At 47.6% G+C, this 13,974-nt stretch overlaps 7 protein-coding genes across 7 annotated transcripts; 4 read left to right on the top strand and 3 right to left on the bottom strand.

The window, feature by feature from the left end:
- Nucleotides 1-2,185: 2,185 nt before the first annotated feature.
- Nucleotides 2,186-4,149, top strand: CAF17_1 (ccr4 associated factor). The gene has a single exon (XM_007811824.2). It carries the CDS (start codon nucleotides 2,899-2,901, stop codon nucleotides 4,054-4,056), a length of 1,158 nt encoding a protein of 385 aa, XP_007810015.2. The 5' UTR covers nucleotides 2,186-2,898; the 3' UTR covers nucleotides 4,057-4,149.
- On the bottom strand, nucleotides 2,401-3,255 carry J3458_007208 (uncharacterized protein; the record flags this gene model as incomplete). The annotated part of the gene is made up of 1 exon (XM_066119261.1): nucleotides 2,401-3,255. Exon 1 carries the CDS (start codon nucleotides 2,725-2,727, stop codon nucleotides 2,401-2,403), a length of 327 nt encoding a protein of 108 aa, XP_065975899.1. The 5' UTR covers nucleotides 2,728-3,255.
- Nucleotides 4,150-5,354: 1,205 nt separating the features above from the next.
- Nucleotides 5,355-6,133, top strand: J3458_007206 (uncharacterized protein; the record flags this gene model as incomplete). Its single annotated transcript, XM_007811823.2, has 2 exons — nucleotides 5,355-5,636; nucleotides 5,705-6,133. The coding sequence occupies 2 exons, from the start codon at nucleotides 5,355-5,357 to the stop codon at nucleotides 6,131-6,133; spliced, it is 711 nt and encodes a 236-aa protein (XP_007810014.2).
- Nucleotides 6,134-6,491: 358 nt separating this feature from the next.
- On the top strand, nucleotides 6,492-7,217 carry J3458_007205 (uncharacterized protein; the record flags this gene model as incomplete). Its single annotated transcript, XM_066119260.1, has 2 exons — nucleotides 6,492-6,706; nucleotides 6,734-7,217. 2 exons carry the CDS (start codon nucleotides 6,492-6,494, stop codon nucleotides 7,215-7,217), a joined length of 699 nt encoding a protein of 232 aa, XP_065975898.1.
- A 253-nt stretch (nucleotides 7,218-7,470) lies between these two features.
- Nucleotides 7,471-10,334, bottom strand: J3458_007203 (uncharacterized protein). Its single transcript, XM_007811821.2, has one exon. It carries the CDS (start codon nucleotides 9,902-9,904, stop codon nucleotides 8,615-8,617), a length of 1,290 nt encoding a protein of 429 aa, XP_007810012.2. The 5' UTR covers nucleotides 9,905-10,334; the 3' UTR covers nucleotides 7,471-8,614.
- Nucleotides 7,690-8,517, top strand: J3458_007204 (uncharacterized protein; the record flags this gene model as incomplete). Its single annotated transcript, XM_007811822.2, has 1 exon — nucleotides 7,690-8,517. One exon carries the CDS (start codon nucleotides 7,690-7,692, stop codon nucleotides 8,515-8,517), a length of 828 nt encoding a protein of 275 aa, XP_007810013.2.
- A 1,267-nt stretch (nucleotides 10,335-11,601) lies between the features above and the next one.
- On the bottom strand, nucleotides 11,602-12,639 carry J3458_007202 (uncharacterized protein; the record flags this gene model as incomplete). The annotated part of the gene is made up of 1 exon (XM_007811820.2): nucleotides 11,602-12,639. The coding sequence occupies one exon, from the start codon at nucleotides 12,637-12,639 to the stop codon at nucleotides 11,602-11,604; it is 1,038 nt and encodes a 345-aa protein (XP_007810011.2).
- Nucleotides 12,640-13,974: the final 1,335 nt, after the last annotated feature.

Raw genomic sequence — 13,974 nt, 5'->3', positions numbered from 1 at the left:
TCGTATAGAAATCGGTGAAAAATTTATAAGATAAAATACAACTATTATAAAACAGTAGAATATACCGGTGTGATTACAATGTATAGAGGGCTTTCTATTGTGTTACGTTAAGGCGTTTTTTCACCTAAAACATACATATATATACTATAAGAAGTATTTATATTTTTAAACTTTAAGTTAATATAACTTTAGGAATATTAGACGTATAAAGATGCACCTAGTATGTAAAGATAGGGCTTTTTAAGAGCTATTAATTAGTTCTATTTTTATCTATTTCAGTCTATTATTAGTAGAGATATTCTAGTTTATAGAATGTGGCGTTTTTCCTAAAGCGGGGTAACTTAAATACTCCACTTTCTTAACACCACTAGATACCGCATATAATATCTCTATAATTATTAATTAAAAGTAAATAAAAATAATATTTTTAAATAGCTAAGATTACAAGCTTTTAAATGATACTAATCTTATAATATAATTCGTTTTTTTTCGTAGAGTTATAATAGATGAAATATATAGTATAATAAAAGTCATAGAATTTATTTTTAATGTATATATATATATATATTATAATATATATAAGTATATGTAAATATTTTATAATTATAAAATATATGAATAAATATAAAAAAAGCTAAAGAATTTTATAATATATAATTTATATATAATTTATATTATATTAATAAAAATATTTAAAATATAAAGTATAATAAATAATTTAAATTAGTAATAAATAAGAGAAAAATAAAAAAAATATATATTATTAAGAATATATTATTATATAATTATCTTATATTATATATATATTTTTATTTATTATTTAATATTATTTTTAAAAAAATTAATATATATTATATATTTTTTTAGTTTTTTATATATAATATAAGTAAAAAAATTATTTAAAAAATATTTACTTAATTTATATAATATAACGTCTTTATAAAGCTTAAAAAAAACCTTATTTTTTTATTTATTTTATATAAAAAGTTATATAATATTTTATATTTATTCTATTTTTAAAGTAAAATATTTCATTAATACGTAGACTTTTAAGTATAATTTTTATATTATTATAATGAGAAAAAAATCTATTATTATTATATATTTTTTAAAATTTATTATTATATATCCTAATAATACATTTATAGGTATTTCATTTATGTATTGTATTGTTTGTATTATATTACAATACAATACAATACAATACAGCATAGTAAAAAATACAAAAAATACAATACATTTAGAGGTCTGCGTGTGACTGCTACTCGGACTGCGGCAACCTGGATGGGCGGCACAAGGAACCCCCTGGTGCTAATAGGCAGAGGTATGTGATTTATACTCCGTAGTACGGAGTATGTACACATACTTTGCACATGTGAGATGTTTTTAAAGGATGAATGTTGGGGTGGTGGACGATGGTTGGGAGAGTTACGCTGGGCCAATGCATGATTCTTCTCTTCACTTTTTGCTTTTCACTCAATTAGGTTGTCATGCAACGACGACTCCGCTCGCCTGGCATGCACATGCAATAGAAAAGCACGCGGCGCAATCATGGTGTATGTATGGTTGGTTTCAGAAAGAGACCCGTGATGATGTGGTGTTTTGCTCCACTGCGCATTGCATCAATGGGATCGACGTGGTTAGGCAAAGCAAAGGCAACTAGGCATGCCATTGTTGAAGGTGCATTTGCAGCCCCGTAGATGCCTGGTTTGCTCTGTCGCCTTGGCAATTGTTGGTCGACTGGTGCCTGCAGGGCGTGGTTTGAAACACATGTTCCTTTCCCGTTGCGAGTCCGTTTGAGCCGTCCGTGAGTTCAAGGAAGTGCGGCGGATTGGATTATAGCTCAACGCCCCCCCCGAGTCTTGACTTTGAGAAAGACAGAGGCTTGTGATGTTCATCTGCACACCTCACAAAATCTCCGTGGGGGCTCCGACCTCGTCGGCGGGAAATCCATCGTGCATCACGGGACCATCTATGTGGGATTTGGGGCCGGGTTCTGCGTCCGACCTTGTCCGGGGCTGGGCATCGGAGATCGACGTGTGCCTAGCATCGCCGATTCGCGGGGACAGGCCGTGCCTGAGTGCATCGTGAGGAGCGATGATCGGGACAGGAACCGTTGTCGGAGCAGTTTTGCGATGCTGCAAGGGCGCCTTTGATTGATTTGGACTATGGAGGCGCCTTTGATGTCTTGGGAACGTTGGACAGCCGAGGCAGTTGTTGATCTGATGGCCATATCCGTCTGGTCTTTCTTGCTGGAGCTGCAAGGCAATCCCATTGGCTGGTTCGTTCACCACTTGCCCAGGTACCTAGGATACACCATGTAAAGGGAGAGTTGAGAGGCAATGCGCCTGGGTAGACATGATATGGGCGAATTCATGTACACTGGCGGCCTTGAGCTTGTTAGCGCAGGACGTTGATAGCTGCACCTAAGCACCATTTTGTTGCCGAAAACTGTTGTTGGCAAAGCCAAGAAAAAAAAATCCCCCCAAAGCTGTTGCCGCCTCTAATGTATCTGGAGATATAAGTTCCATCGTCTGGATCCACTGCCTTGTCAACCAGGCCAAGCCGGCAAGACACTCTTGTGTTTCCCAATCCCGCAACTATGGTCAATTTTTTTAAAATGAAAAGAAAGAAAGGAGGGAAAAAAAACCTATCTGTGCAAGTTACTTCAGCTATTTTCATCATCATCATCTTCTTCAAATTCTGTAATTCCACGGGCAATCTCATCCCTCCAAGCCGACGACATGAAATCCCCCCCCAAAAAGCTCAGGTCCCCACCAAACACGTGCAACATACCCGAGTTTCAATATCCTCAAGCTCCCACGAAAAAAAAATCAAAAAAATCCAACAGCTACAACAGATAGCGGTCGCTGATATACAAGCACAACCAAATACACAATGGGCCCGGCACGACGCGCTCTACCAACGCGCCTCCTCTGCCGGAGCTGCCTCAAACACCAGCAACGCCAGTTCGCAAGCTCGACCGCGCCCCCGAAACCGCCGCCTTCCGGTCTCGCTGCCCTCCCGTCTCGACAGCTCCTCTCTGTATCAGGGCCCGAAGCTACAAAGTTCCTGCAGGGCATCGTCACGGCAAACATGACCAACGCCGAGGGCCTGCCGCGCACAGATGCATTCTACTCGGGGCTTCTGAACGCAACAGGCCGCGTGGTCCACGACATCTTCATATACCCCTTCCGGCAGGGCGGGTCAGGCCTCCAGGCCAAGCAAGACGACGGGTATCTGATCGAGGCAGACGCAGGCGAGGTGGCGAGGCTCGCCAAACTCATCAAGCGGTACAAGCTACGTGCAAAGGTCACGGTGCGCAACGTCCCGCCGGACGAGGCGTCTGTTTGGCAGGCTTGGGACGAAGCCTCGCCGCTGGAGATTGCGGCCAGCGAGTCCCGGGTGGTGTTGAGGGACCCCAGGGCTCCTGGGCTGGGATACCGGATTGTCCAGCTGAGCCACAAGGCGCCCGAGCTTGACGTGGACGCCTCTACGGAGGATGCGTACACGATCCGGCGCTATCTGCACGGCGTCGCCGAGGGCCAGGACGAGATCCTTCGCGAACAGGCACTGCCGCTGGAGAGCAATATGGAGCTGATGAATGGGATAGACTTCCACAAGGGCTGCTACGTCGGGCAGGAGCTCACGATTCGGACAAGGCACCGTGGTGTGGTGCGGAAGCGCATCCTGCCGTGCGTGATTTACGGCGAGGACAAGGCGCCGCCGCAGACGCTCTTGTACGATCCCGAGTGCGCCTCCCCGGAGAGCTTGACGGCGGATATGATCCCCGCCGAGACGAGCATCGGCCGGTTCGGCAAGAAGGGACGCAGCGCGGGCAAGTGGCTGAAGGGCGTGGGCAACATTGGGCTGGGGCTGTGTCGGCTCGAGATCATGACGGACGTTGTCCTGCCCGGGGAGCAGGCTGCGGCCACATATAAGCCGGGGGATGAGTTTGTCCTCGAATGGGGCAACGAAGACAATAAAAGTGACGTCAAGGTGAAGGCGTTTGTGCCGGGGTGGTTGCGCGAGGGATTGAGGGCGCAGCAGGGCTGAGGAAGACGGGATAGAGACTACGGAGTACTTGCATATAAATACCTAGGTACAGAGTAGATAGAGAGTAAAGAACTACACAACTTTCCTCACTGGAATCACGGAGCTTCTTGAAGTGTCTATTGGTGTGCTCGTACATCGTACCAAGTCAGTGGCCGCATAGCAGGCCGGCAAAGCAATCAATATACGTAAATAATTGGAATTGGGAAACACAGGCCACGAATACGGAATACGGCGTTGCTTGAAACGGCTGTGCGGCCATTTCGGGTGGGAACTGGGTTCCACCAGGGGCGCAGAACTGACAAGCCTACAACTGACAAGCGGGCCGGTCCCCGAAGCCTCCATGTTCAGCCCACACAGCCTTGTGACGACAAGAAAAGAAGCGAGTGTGAGAGGGAGGTTGGCAGGCAGGCAATGCAGATGTGACTGGTGACCTGGCCAAACAACAGCCAACAACCCCCCGTCCCGCTGCAGCCTGCCTCTCGTGCAACCACTTATTGGCGGCTGAAGCCCGGCCGATAAGTGCCGTAATACCAGAGTCGTGAGGCTGCGTCAAGATGGCATTGGCTGAGGTGTGGGAACGTGCAGTGGCAGAGATGAGAGTCACGAGGGGGGGCGCAATTTCGCCTAGAGAAGCTTTAGGGGGGATACAACCCCTGCGGTCTGATCAAATTAGGCAAGATTGACCTTTCTACATATGAGTTCATACCAGAGTCGGGCAAAGGAGAATTTCGGCCAGCCCGTTGCATCGACGGCGACTGCCTTTGGCGAACATTCAAGTACGGAGCAGGCCGTAGTACTGCGCATGGGGTGCAGGGTCGCCGCCGCGCCAGTCTGCCGCCAACATTGACGCCTCGCACCAGATTCCGTCCAAAATTAGTGCCGGTGCAACTCCAACAGCCTTGGTCATTGGCCGTGGTTTGTCTGATGACTGGCTTTTGGCCGATCTGGCTCTGACGGGCTGACATTGAGGCTTGTGGCATATGAGGCTGGGAAAAGGGAAAGTGAGTGAGCATCTCACCCATCTCACGCTTCTTACCCTCCCCAGCCTCACGAGTGGGAAAAGGACCATTGACCCTTGGCGCGCGGGTATGGCTTTCATCTCATCTCCAGTTCGCACTCTTGCATCTATTTAACCCCTTCTTGCCGCGGGGGAGGCAGACCCGGCAAAAGCGCAACAAGAAATCCTTCACATCACTCCTCTATCAACTTGCGCGACTAAATCATCTATATCGCCCTCCTATAAATTTGGTCCAGAAATTTGGCCCGCAGAGCTCAGGCGGGGGACAAGACGAGCAAAAATGGCCACCGGATATGCCACAACAAAGCGCCAAAAGAAGCGCCTCATAGTTTGCTGCGACGGCACCTGGATGAACAGCGACTACGGATTGTCAAAATCTAGCCCCTTTTCCAAAAAGGGGACCCTGCAGGTGCCTTCCAATGTTACTCGGATATCGCGCTGTTTCAAGCGCCGCTGCGCAGACGGCACCCTGCAAATTATTTCCTATGAGTCGGGAGTCGGCAGTGGTAGCAACACGCTTGATAGCATCACTGGCGGAGTGTTTGGAACTGGTCTTGCAGAGGTGGGTAGCTTGCTGCTGCGTTCCCAAAGCATGAGAGTAGAGTATTCGGAACTAACCAGTCTCGACAGCGTGTCCGCGAGGTGTACGCGTATTTGTGCGCCAACTACATGGACGGCGATGAGATATTGCTAGTCGGCTTCTCAAGAGGCGCCTTCACCGCGAGATCTGTTTCTGGAATGATTGCAAATTTGGGCCTGTTGACCAGGGAAGGCGTCGAGCACTTCTACCCTATTTTCAAGGATATGCAAAACTGGGAGAACGAGGACTATGACGACCCGTTTCCCGGTGTGCCATTCCGAGACAAGCCTAAAGGTGCCCACGCCGACGTCGAGTATCGAGCTCGGCTTGAGAAGATGGGTTACACTCGTGTCTATCAAAAGAACAACAACCTCATCAAAGTCAAGGGCGTGTGTGTTTGGGATACTGTCGGCAGTCTCGGTATTCCGAAAATACATTGGTTGGAAAAGCTCGGCGTTAGGCCAAACAATGACGAATAAGTCCCCCCCGCCCGCGGACTGTTCTGATTGATTCTCCTGATCTACATGTATATAAAGGCTAACCTTCAGTGAACATACAAGTGGCATGATACGGCTCTATCAGACCGAATTGAACATGCTTTCCAGGCACTAGCACTTGACGAGACTCGTACACCCTTCAGTCCTGCAGTTTGGGAACGTCCAAGGCGTGAGGGACTACGCACGGTAGACTTGCGGCAGGTGTGGTTTCCTGGGAACCATGGAAACTGCGGTGGCGGATGGGACGACCAGGGCATCGCTAATGCTACATTGGCCTGTAGGTTCCGGTGCAATTTGAAACCCTCCTCATTGTCTATCAGCGCTGACTTTACTAGGGATGATGGATCAAATGACCAGCATCGGCGTGGAGTTTGACACGCCATCACTAAAACGAGTAGTCGAGCAGACGTTTGATTTCTATGAGTCTCCCGAGGCACAAAAGCAGAAGAAAGACCGGAGAAAGCTCAAGCAATGGGCCGTTGATCCAATTTACGACAACAACAAGCCGCTCAGGCCATGGGCTTTGGGATCGATCCAAAAAGTAGGCGGTGTTTTGTACGCCCTATCCGGAGATACGATTAGGACTCCGGGCATGTACAAGCAAGTTGATCCAAAAACATCGCTATGCCGAGAAAAGTACCTGCAGGATACGAACGAGAAAGTACACAGCTCTGTGCGAGTGCGGCTGGCATGCGAGGGTTTGGGCCTCAATGACGAATCCATATGGACATGCCAAGCGCTTTCGGACTGGAAGTTGAAGCGGGCCATCTTTGAATATGATGAAGAACCCACGGTTCATGAGTACAAGCCATATGACCGGTACCGCGACCGGCCGTCTCGTGAAGGCTGGATCTGGAAATACGTTGGCAGTGAGAAGAACGCACCGGGCCAAAGAATTATGCCCGAAGAGCCTCTGGGGCCATATGAGCGATATGTGTTGGAATTATCGGGTGGAAACCCAAATGTGTACGATTATGCCGAGAGGAGAGCAAACAGGAGCAAGAGAAGAAGCAGGTCTGAGCGATCACGGAAGGCGTTGAGGCAGGGGGCGTCCCATACTTACTAAGCATTAGACATGAGGAAGCTTTGTACTAGCCAGCAGGAATGATTTCTGAATACCACCATGAATACAAACACTGGTCCTCTATACTTTATGCCCGATATTATCTCACCCGTCGTCAATGCAAGAAGTCATTAAGTACCAAAGTGGCTAATGAAAGGTCAGCGTTGGCATACTGACAAAAGTGGGTCACGTGGAGCCGACCAGACTTCCAGAAAACGCTGCCCTCGACGTATAAATCTTCTTCATCTCGACTCAAGTGACAACCCAGCCTTTCTCATTCGCAACAGCTCCAAAAAAAAAAAACACTATCCGTTGCGAGGAGTTCAGCCCCCATGTATAACCTGTGACCGAGACTAAAGACGGCCGTGATCTTCGCGTCTGCCCACGGCACTTTTGGCCTCCAAAGTGTCACAGCTAGCACACCACCGGACTCTCCCACGAAAAATCAGTCAACCAGACGAATAGAAGAGGCACCATGAGTGAAGAAAATAGGGATCTCGTGCGTCTAGCAGGCGAATATGCCGATAGGGACATCGATCTTTACGATCTTCTCGGTGTCGATGCGCTCACTGCAAAGGAAGACATCCACCGCGCCTGGAGGAAACGCTCCATAAAGTACCACCCGGACAAGGCCCGCGAAAACTTTGACGCAGAGAAATGGGAGCTTTTTGAGAAGGCGCGAGATATCCTGTCAGACGCGAATGCTCGCGCCGTGTACGATGGGGCCAGCAAGGCCAAGCGCCTGCGCAAGCAAGAGCGCGAGGCCATGGACAAGGAGCGCAAGAAGTTTGCCGATGATCTCGAGGCGCGAGAAGACGCTGCTAGGAGGGCGAGAGAGGAGAAGCAGCAAAAGGAGCGGGAGATGCTACAGAAGGAGAGGGAAAGACTTGCCGAGCAGCATCAGATGCGAGCCGAGGAGACTAGACGGCAAGCTGCAGCCGCGCAAGAGGTGGAGGACCTAGCCGAGGCCAGAAGGCGGCTGAAGGAGAAGAAGGATGAGAAGGCGAGAAAGAAACAGGCCAAAGAGAGCATGAAGGCAACTCTCGGATCGATCGGCAAACCCTCTGGGCCTGCGAATGGGGTCATCAACGTTCCGGGGGACTATGTTGCGGATTTGGGTCTGAACAAGCAGTACTGGGAGTTGGTCTGCGACAAATTACGCGCCATTCAAGCAGTAAGGAATTTACAGAAGGAGGATACGCCGGCAGAAATCCTGCAAGAGGCAGAGAGGGTCGTTCAGGAGGTCCGGAGCAAGATTCACGAGGCCGAGGTCAGGTATCAGCAAGAAACGGCAACCACGTAAGGAGGATTCCCACGATTACGCTGAAAGAAAGAGAGAGAAAAAAAAGACTGTCACATTGTGCTACAGTATTTTCTATTTCGTGAGATCCGGAGCCATCTCAAGCTTTCTCTTCTAGTCTTAGAACACGGATGGCGTTTGATCCCATGATGGCCTTGGCCTCGGCAGACCCTTCACCAACAGCCTTGACAACAGCTTCTGCATTCAGACTGACGCTTTCCCATTGCCCTTGTTCGTCACTCGTGATGGGCGGGAAGAACGGATGGTCGGTGCCAAACATGAGTCTGTCGGAACCACTTGCATCGACTGCGGCCTTCAACCCGACCTCCGAATATATGACAGCATCCAGGTAGACCTGTTCCTTGAGCACATCCCAGACGGTGCGACGGTTCCCCCCAACTTTGCCTTCTCGAACAAGCTGCCCATCGTGGAAGATGCAGCTCTCGATTCGGCCTGCGAGGAACGGCAAGGTGCCGCCACTGTGCGCGAGCAACATCCTCAGGTCGCGGACCTGGTCAAAGACGCCGGCCAGATACATGCGTGCCACGGCAATCGTTGTCTCCATGGGGAAGCCCAAAGCCAGCGGAAGAACATGCCCGTACTCGCCAGCGCGGGGGCCCCACACGTCGTTGGGCAGGCCGTAGTGAGGGTGAAGGAAAATGGTCAGATTTGCGGCAGCCAGTGCTTTGAAGATTGGAATAAGATGAGGGTCGTCCAGTCCCTTGCCAAGCCCCGAGGTGCCAAGGATGACACCACGGCAGTACTTCAGGTCCTTGAGGTGGGATATCGACGCCAGAAGAGTTTCGAGCGGCGCGGTCAGAGGCAACGTGCCGAAGAAGAAGAGCCGGCCGTGGTGTTTGCCGCACATGTCTGAGAATTCGTTGTTTACAGACTTGGCCACGTCGCCGGCGTCGGAGGCGTTGACAAAGTCCAGCCACGGGTTAGCCAGAGAAATGACAGATATATTGATGTGATGAGTGTCCATGAAGTGAATCTTTTGGTCGAGCGATGCGAAGTGAGATGTCAGAGGTCGTCCTGGAGGCTTTGCTGAGGGGTCGTCGATGGCTTTTTCCAAGTCTCCGAGCTCAGCTTCCAGCAGGATGAGAAGGGGCTCGGGGGCTTGAGGAAACTTGCGGACCAAGGGGATTGTCGCCCGAGACTCGAGAATCTTGATATACTGGGGGGGATACATGTGGGTGTGGATGTCCACGACGGTCAGATTTGACGTGGCCATGTTGGGCAGGGGCCGCGGTTTCTCTAGCTGAGCTGGGATACAGGAGGTTTGCAGTCGATGCGTTGGTCCCGTCTGAGCGTGGATGAATGAAGCCGAATCTGCTGCAACGAGGTGTATGAAGAGAGAAGGAAATGTGTAGATGCATTGACGTCTCATGACGAAGTAGCGGCACCGCAATAGGACCTGGTGTGGCTACCCCTCGTCTGTAGTAATTTTTGCAGCGGCGCCTAATCGGGACTGTTGCCTTATACTTGACTCTCTCTCTCTCTCTTCTCTCTCTATTTTTTTTTATTTTTATTTTTTATTTTTCCTTCTTTTGGGTCGTGGATCTGGGGATGACATTGGGTACGAGGATCGTATCATCTTGACAGGTAGAATCATTGGCCAAGTCTCAAGTTCAACCAGCATTCAGTAATGGCACACGCAATCCATGCATCTGTGCCATGACATGCGAACCAGGTTCTTTTCGGCTGGCGACGATGATGATCACCTATGCCCCCGCACAGGAATACAACGTCACGTCTGCGGGCTTCCCCTTTAGATATGGCAAGTGGTATTGGAAGGTCAGAAACTTGGCTGAAGTGTCGGCCATGGCCGCTCACGGTCCAAGCAGAGAGAGCCTTTTCTAAATAGAGAGAAATGAACCGACAGATGTTCCCTGGTAACTGGGGTAGCGTTTATCTCGAGGTACTCCGTATGTTATCTTTTGTCACACAAAAAACGGACGTGGCCACGCCACAATATTTTGTGTGTTATACACCCTTATATTCTCTGCGACACACCCCCTAGCTTTAGTAGACTCGTATGGCTAGAGCTATGTAAGCACTTTATTATTAGATCCTCAAATATTAATAACACGGTCATTCATGTGTATTCGTTAGGCATCTTTCTACCGCTCAGAGCTATGAAAGTAGTGTAGTTTTGTAGTTTTATAGTTTTTATAGTTTTTTATATTATAAATAATATTAAATCTAATAAAATACTTATAAGATTATTAGTTTTATAAATAAATAGTATAAATTTTATACTATAAGCTAATATAAAAAAGTGGGTTCTTATAAGCTCTTATAAGCCTAGAACTTAAAAAACTATATATATAGTTTTTATAATATAGTGTAATATGGTAATTTTTCATAAAATTATATAATCTAGTTTTATAGCTTATTAAAAGCTAGAAAGACCCACTTTTTACGTAAGCTAATTAGTTATAATATTAGCTAATTTATGTATTTATTATTATAATTCAAGTATTTTATGTAATTTATTATTAAATATTTAAGCTTTTCTAAAAATTAAAAATATAGTTTTCTTGTTAATGCTCTGGTAGTAAGGCATAACGATTTTCTGCCGCACAAATAGCACAACCCGATGAAGAGGCACTAGAGGCAATCCCACCCACCTTGGAAGGTCTGGTATTGCTCTAACAACCGGAACTAAAATTCTAGAGGCTAGACGCTCCTGGGACCTTACGTATCCTGCCAGGACTTTGTATAAATTAGGCGAAAAGCTTGCTTTGCGCTATCAACGTATTAATGTGTCAGGGAATTTCCAGGATTTATAGAACTCATTGTCACGTTTATTTGCATTTCAATACGTTTTGACCTATCGAAATAGAGCCAAGCCAAGGATAGCTTAGCGTGTTTCGGAGTGGGGTTCGAGAAAGAATCTCTGTGTGCGAGTGGTGAAATGATTTCGATCCATTCTCGAGGAAATATAATCAAGACAAGAGCACCTCTGTTGAAAATCGCGAAGTTGAATGGAACAGCCACCGTACGAATACATGTCATTTTTCGGGTTAAGACAATAAGTCTAAGCACCTCAGCTTGTCAAGTGGTACAAGCCCCAACCGATCATCAAGACCAGATCCAGAATCTGCTCTGTAGAAAGCATTGCCAAATAAACATGCTTCTCTTCACAATAGCATGTAGGTATCTTCGCCAGGCCGGCTGAAAGCGGAGAGCCAACTCAGGTCCCAGCAAGCCTTTGCGAACCAATGCTTCACAGGTCTTTGTCTCCTTTGCAGAATCAATGAAGATGTATTCTGCATTCCAGATCATATCCTTTGTCTTGCGCATGAAGTCGTACGCTAGCAAGGCCATTGTAGGATAGACATTGTGCCAACAAGCAGAAATAAGACCATCGAAAACTTCATTGCGGTTAAGTTCTGGAAACTCCAATTCCCAAAATCGGCGATCCCATTCTGCGGCGCTGAGGATAATGTCGTCATAGGGTTCATGGCCATATACCATAAAGTATAGAAGTGTCCCAACCGCAAACTGTTCAGTTCTGGCGGAACAGAGCCCGTATGTGCCTTTCAATGGTCCAGCAAGTATTGGTCTGGCTCGTGGAGGTAAGGTACCTTCAAGTGGCTGTCCAATGGTGGTGGCACGACCAAAATCAGTCAGCTTCAAGTTGAAGTTCCTGTCAAGAAGACAGTTGCTCGCATGCAGATCATTGTGACAAAAGCCCGCTTTCTCCACATACTCAAGAGCAGAGGTGATTTGTTGTATCCACCGAGCGATAAGAGCAGGATCCTCGTATTCCTTGACCCTGATAAGACGGCCATGAAAACCATTTGTTCCTGTCTCTCGCTCCTGGCGTTCATAGAAGCGAGGGGCGATTGCCTGATGCGTGCAATATGATAGGAAAAGGTAGTCCGGGAGCATGAGAAAACACTCAACAATATGCGGACATCGACCGCGGCACTCATTCAGACGTTTGTAAAACGAGATCTCCTTGAGGAAAGGATGCTCGGCTGCCTTTTCTTCAGGGGTTCGGTCGCGACGAACAGTTTTCACCACAATAGTTGGAGTGACGTGGTAGATATAAGCGTCGAGTCCTCCGCCAATCCAGTTATGTTCCTCGAGAGCATCAGCGTAGTGGAAGCTCATGGCGAATCAAAACACATGTAATTGTAGTCGTAGCCGTGTCGAGTTTTGGCAACCATGTACAGAGGTATTAGGACGGGGTGGCGGCATGGGTGTGAGAACGGGGTGGGGAGGGAGGGTAGGGGCAGCAGACGTTGAGGGAAGGGGAAAAGAGAGATGAGGGAAGAGATTGTCTTACAAATAGGGCTCGACTAATGCCACCCACGCTATGCCTTTTTCGTCAGAGCGAGCCCTTCTCTCATTAATTACACAATACTGTAGGGACATTCCTTATTGGAGAATCAATTCTCTATAGTGAAAGTGCACAACAAAAGAAGTCAATACCAAAGACAAAGGCATTCGTTGTAGATGATAATTATGGATCATAAATACAAGCATGCGAGTACTCCGTAATTAGTTACACTAATTGTGGCGTCCCAAGATTCTCGCTGGTCGCTCTTCGGACCGCCCTTCGGTCTACCTTCGGCGCTCCCCACACCGCTTTCTAGACCGAAGCGCACGGATAATACGGAGCAGAGCTGGAATAGACATTCCAAAAGAACAACAAACTCGATAGCAGCTCAAAAAACAATCAGAAAGAATAACTGCCACATTATCTAACTCAGCACGGAGTAGTTCGTTGGCCTTTCGCAGGTAACGAATTGTCGACACTTCGCCTCGCAATATCCACGAACAGACAAAGTTGCCAAGGAATTCTAGAAGTGTCGTCAGATTGCAAGAAATTTTGAGTATTCCAAGGTATTCCAGAAGAACTGACACGGAAACTTAAAATCAGCTGTAAATTGCTGAGGCCCACCTGTTGCGACGTCATACCATTTTCCATCGGCTGTCTGGGCCCAAAGGCCTCTATCCTTGCAGTCATCGCAAGGAAAATGCGAGGTAGTACTGGCAACGTTATTGTTCCTGCCTTTCTCTACCCCGCAGTTGTTACATCCATCACTAGGGATCAGACTGCCGGGTGTCTCAACCTTATGACGGCAAGCACGCGTAGTTATATTGTAGGTTCTCTTGCACATGTTGATGTGATCTGTTCTTGTTGGTTACTCTCTTTCTAAATGACCTGGAAGAACAAATACCTTACGGCAGAGGCCTTCTCCGTGTTAGAAGCTTTGTGCCTATCGGGTAAGGAGAAGAGGTTTGATCTGTGTCAGAAGCTTGCTGTGTATCAGATCAGAAAATTTGAGGAAGAAGAGTCCCTTTTATAATCACGAGCCTCGCTCGATATGAAACCGTTAGGACTGCTACTTTTAAGAGTTGATGAGCCTTGTTAGGCGCCACTTATAGACAGGAATGTCCGTGGTAAGAAGGCTGGTTATTGGACGAGAGACATATCCGGGA

This window comes from Metarhizium acridum (assembly GCF_019434415.1).
Source record: "Metarhizium acridum strain ARSEF 324 chromosome Unknown scaffold_72, whole genome shotgun sequence".
Classification (NCBI taxonomy): Eukaryota; Fungi; Ascomycota; class Sordariomycetes; order Hypocreales; family Clavicipitaceae; genus Metarhizium; species Metarhizium acridum.
Note: the sequence above shows the minus strand (reverse complement) of the source record. Positions and strands in the feature narration are given on the sequence as shown.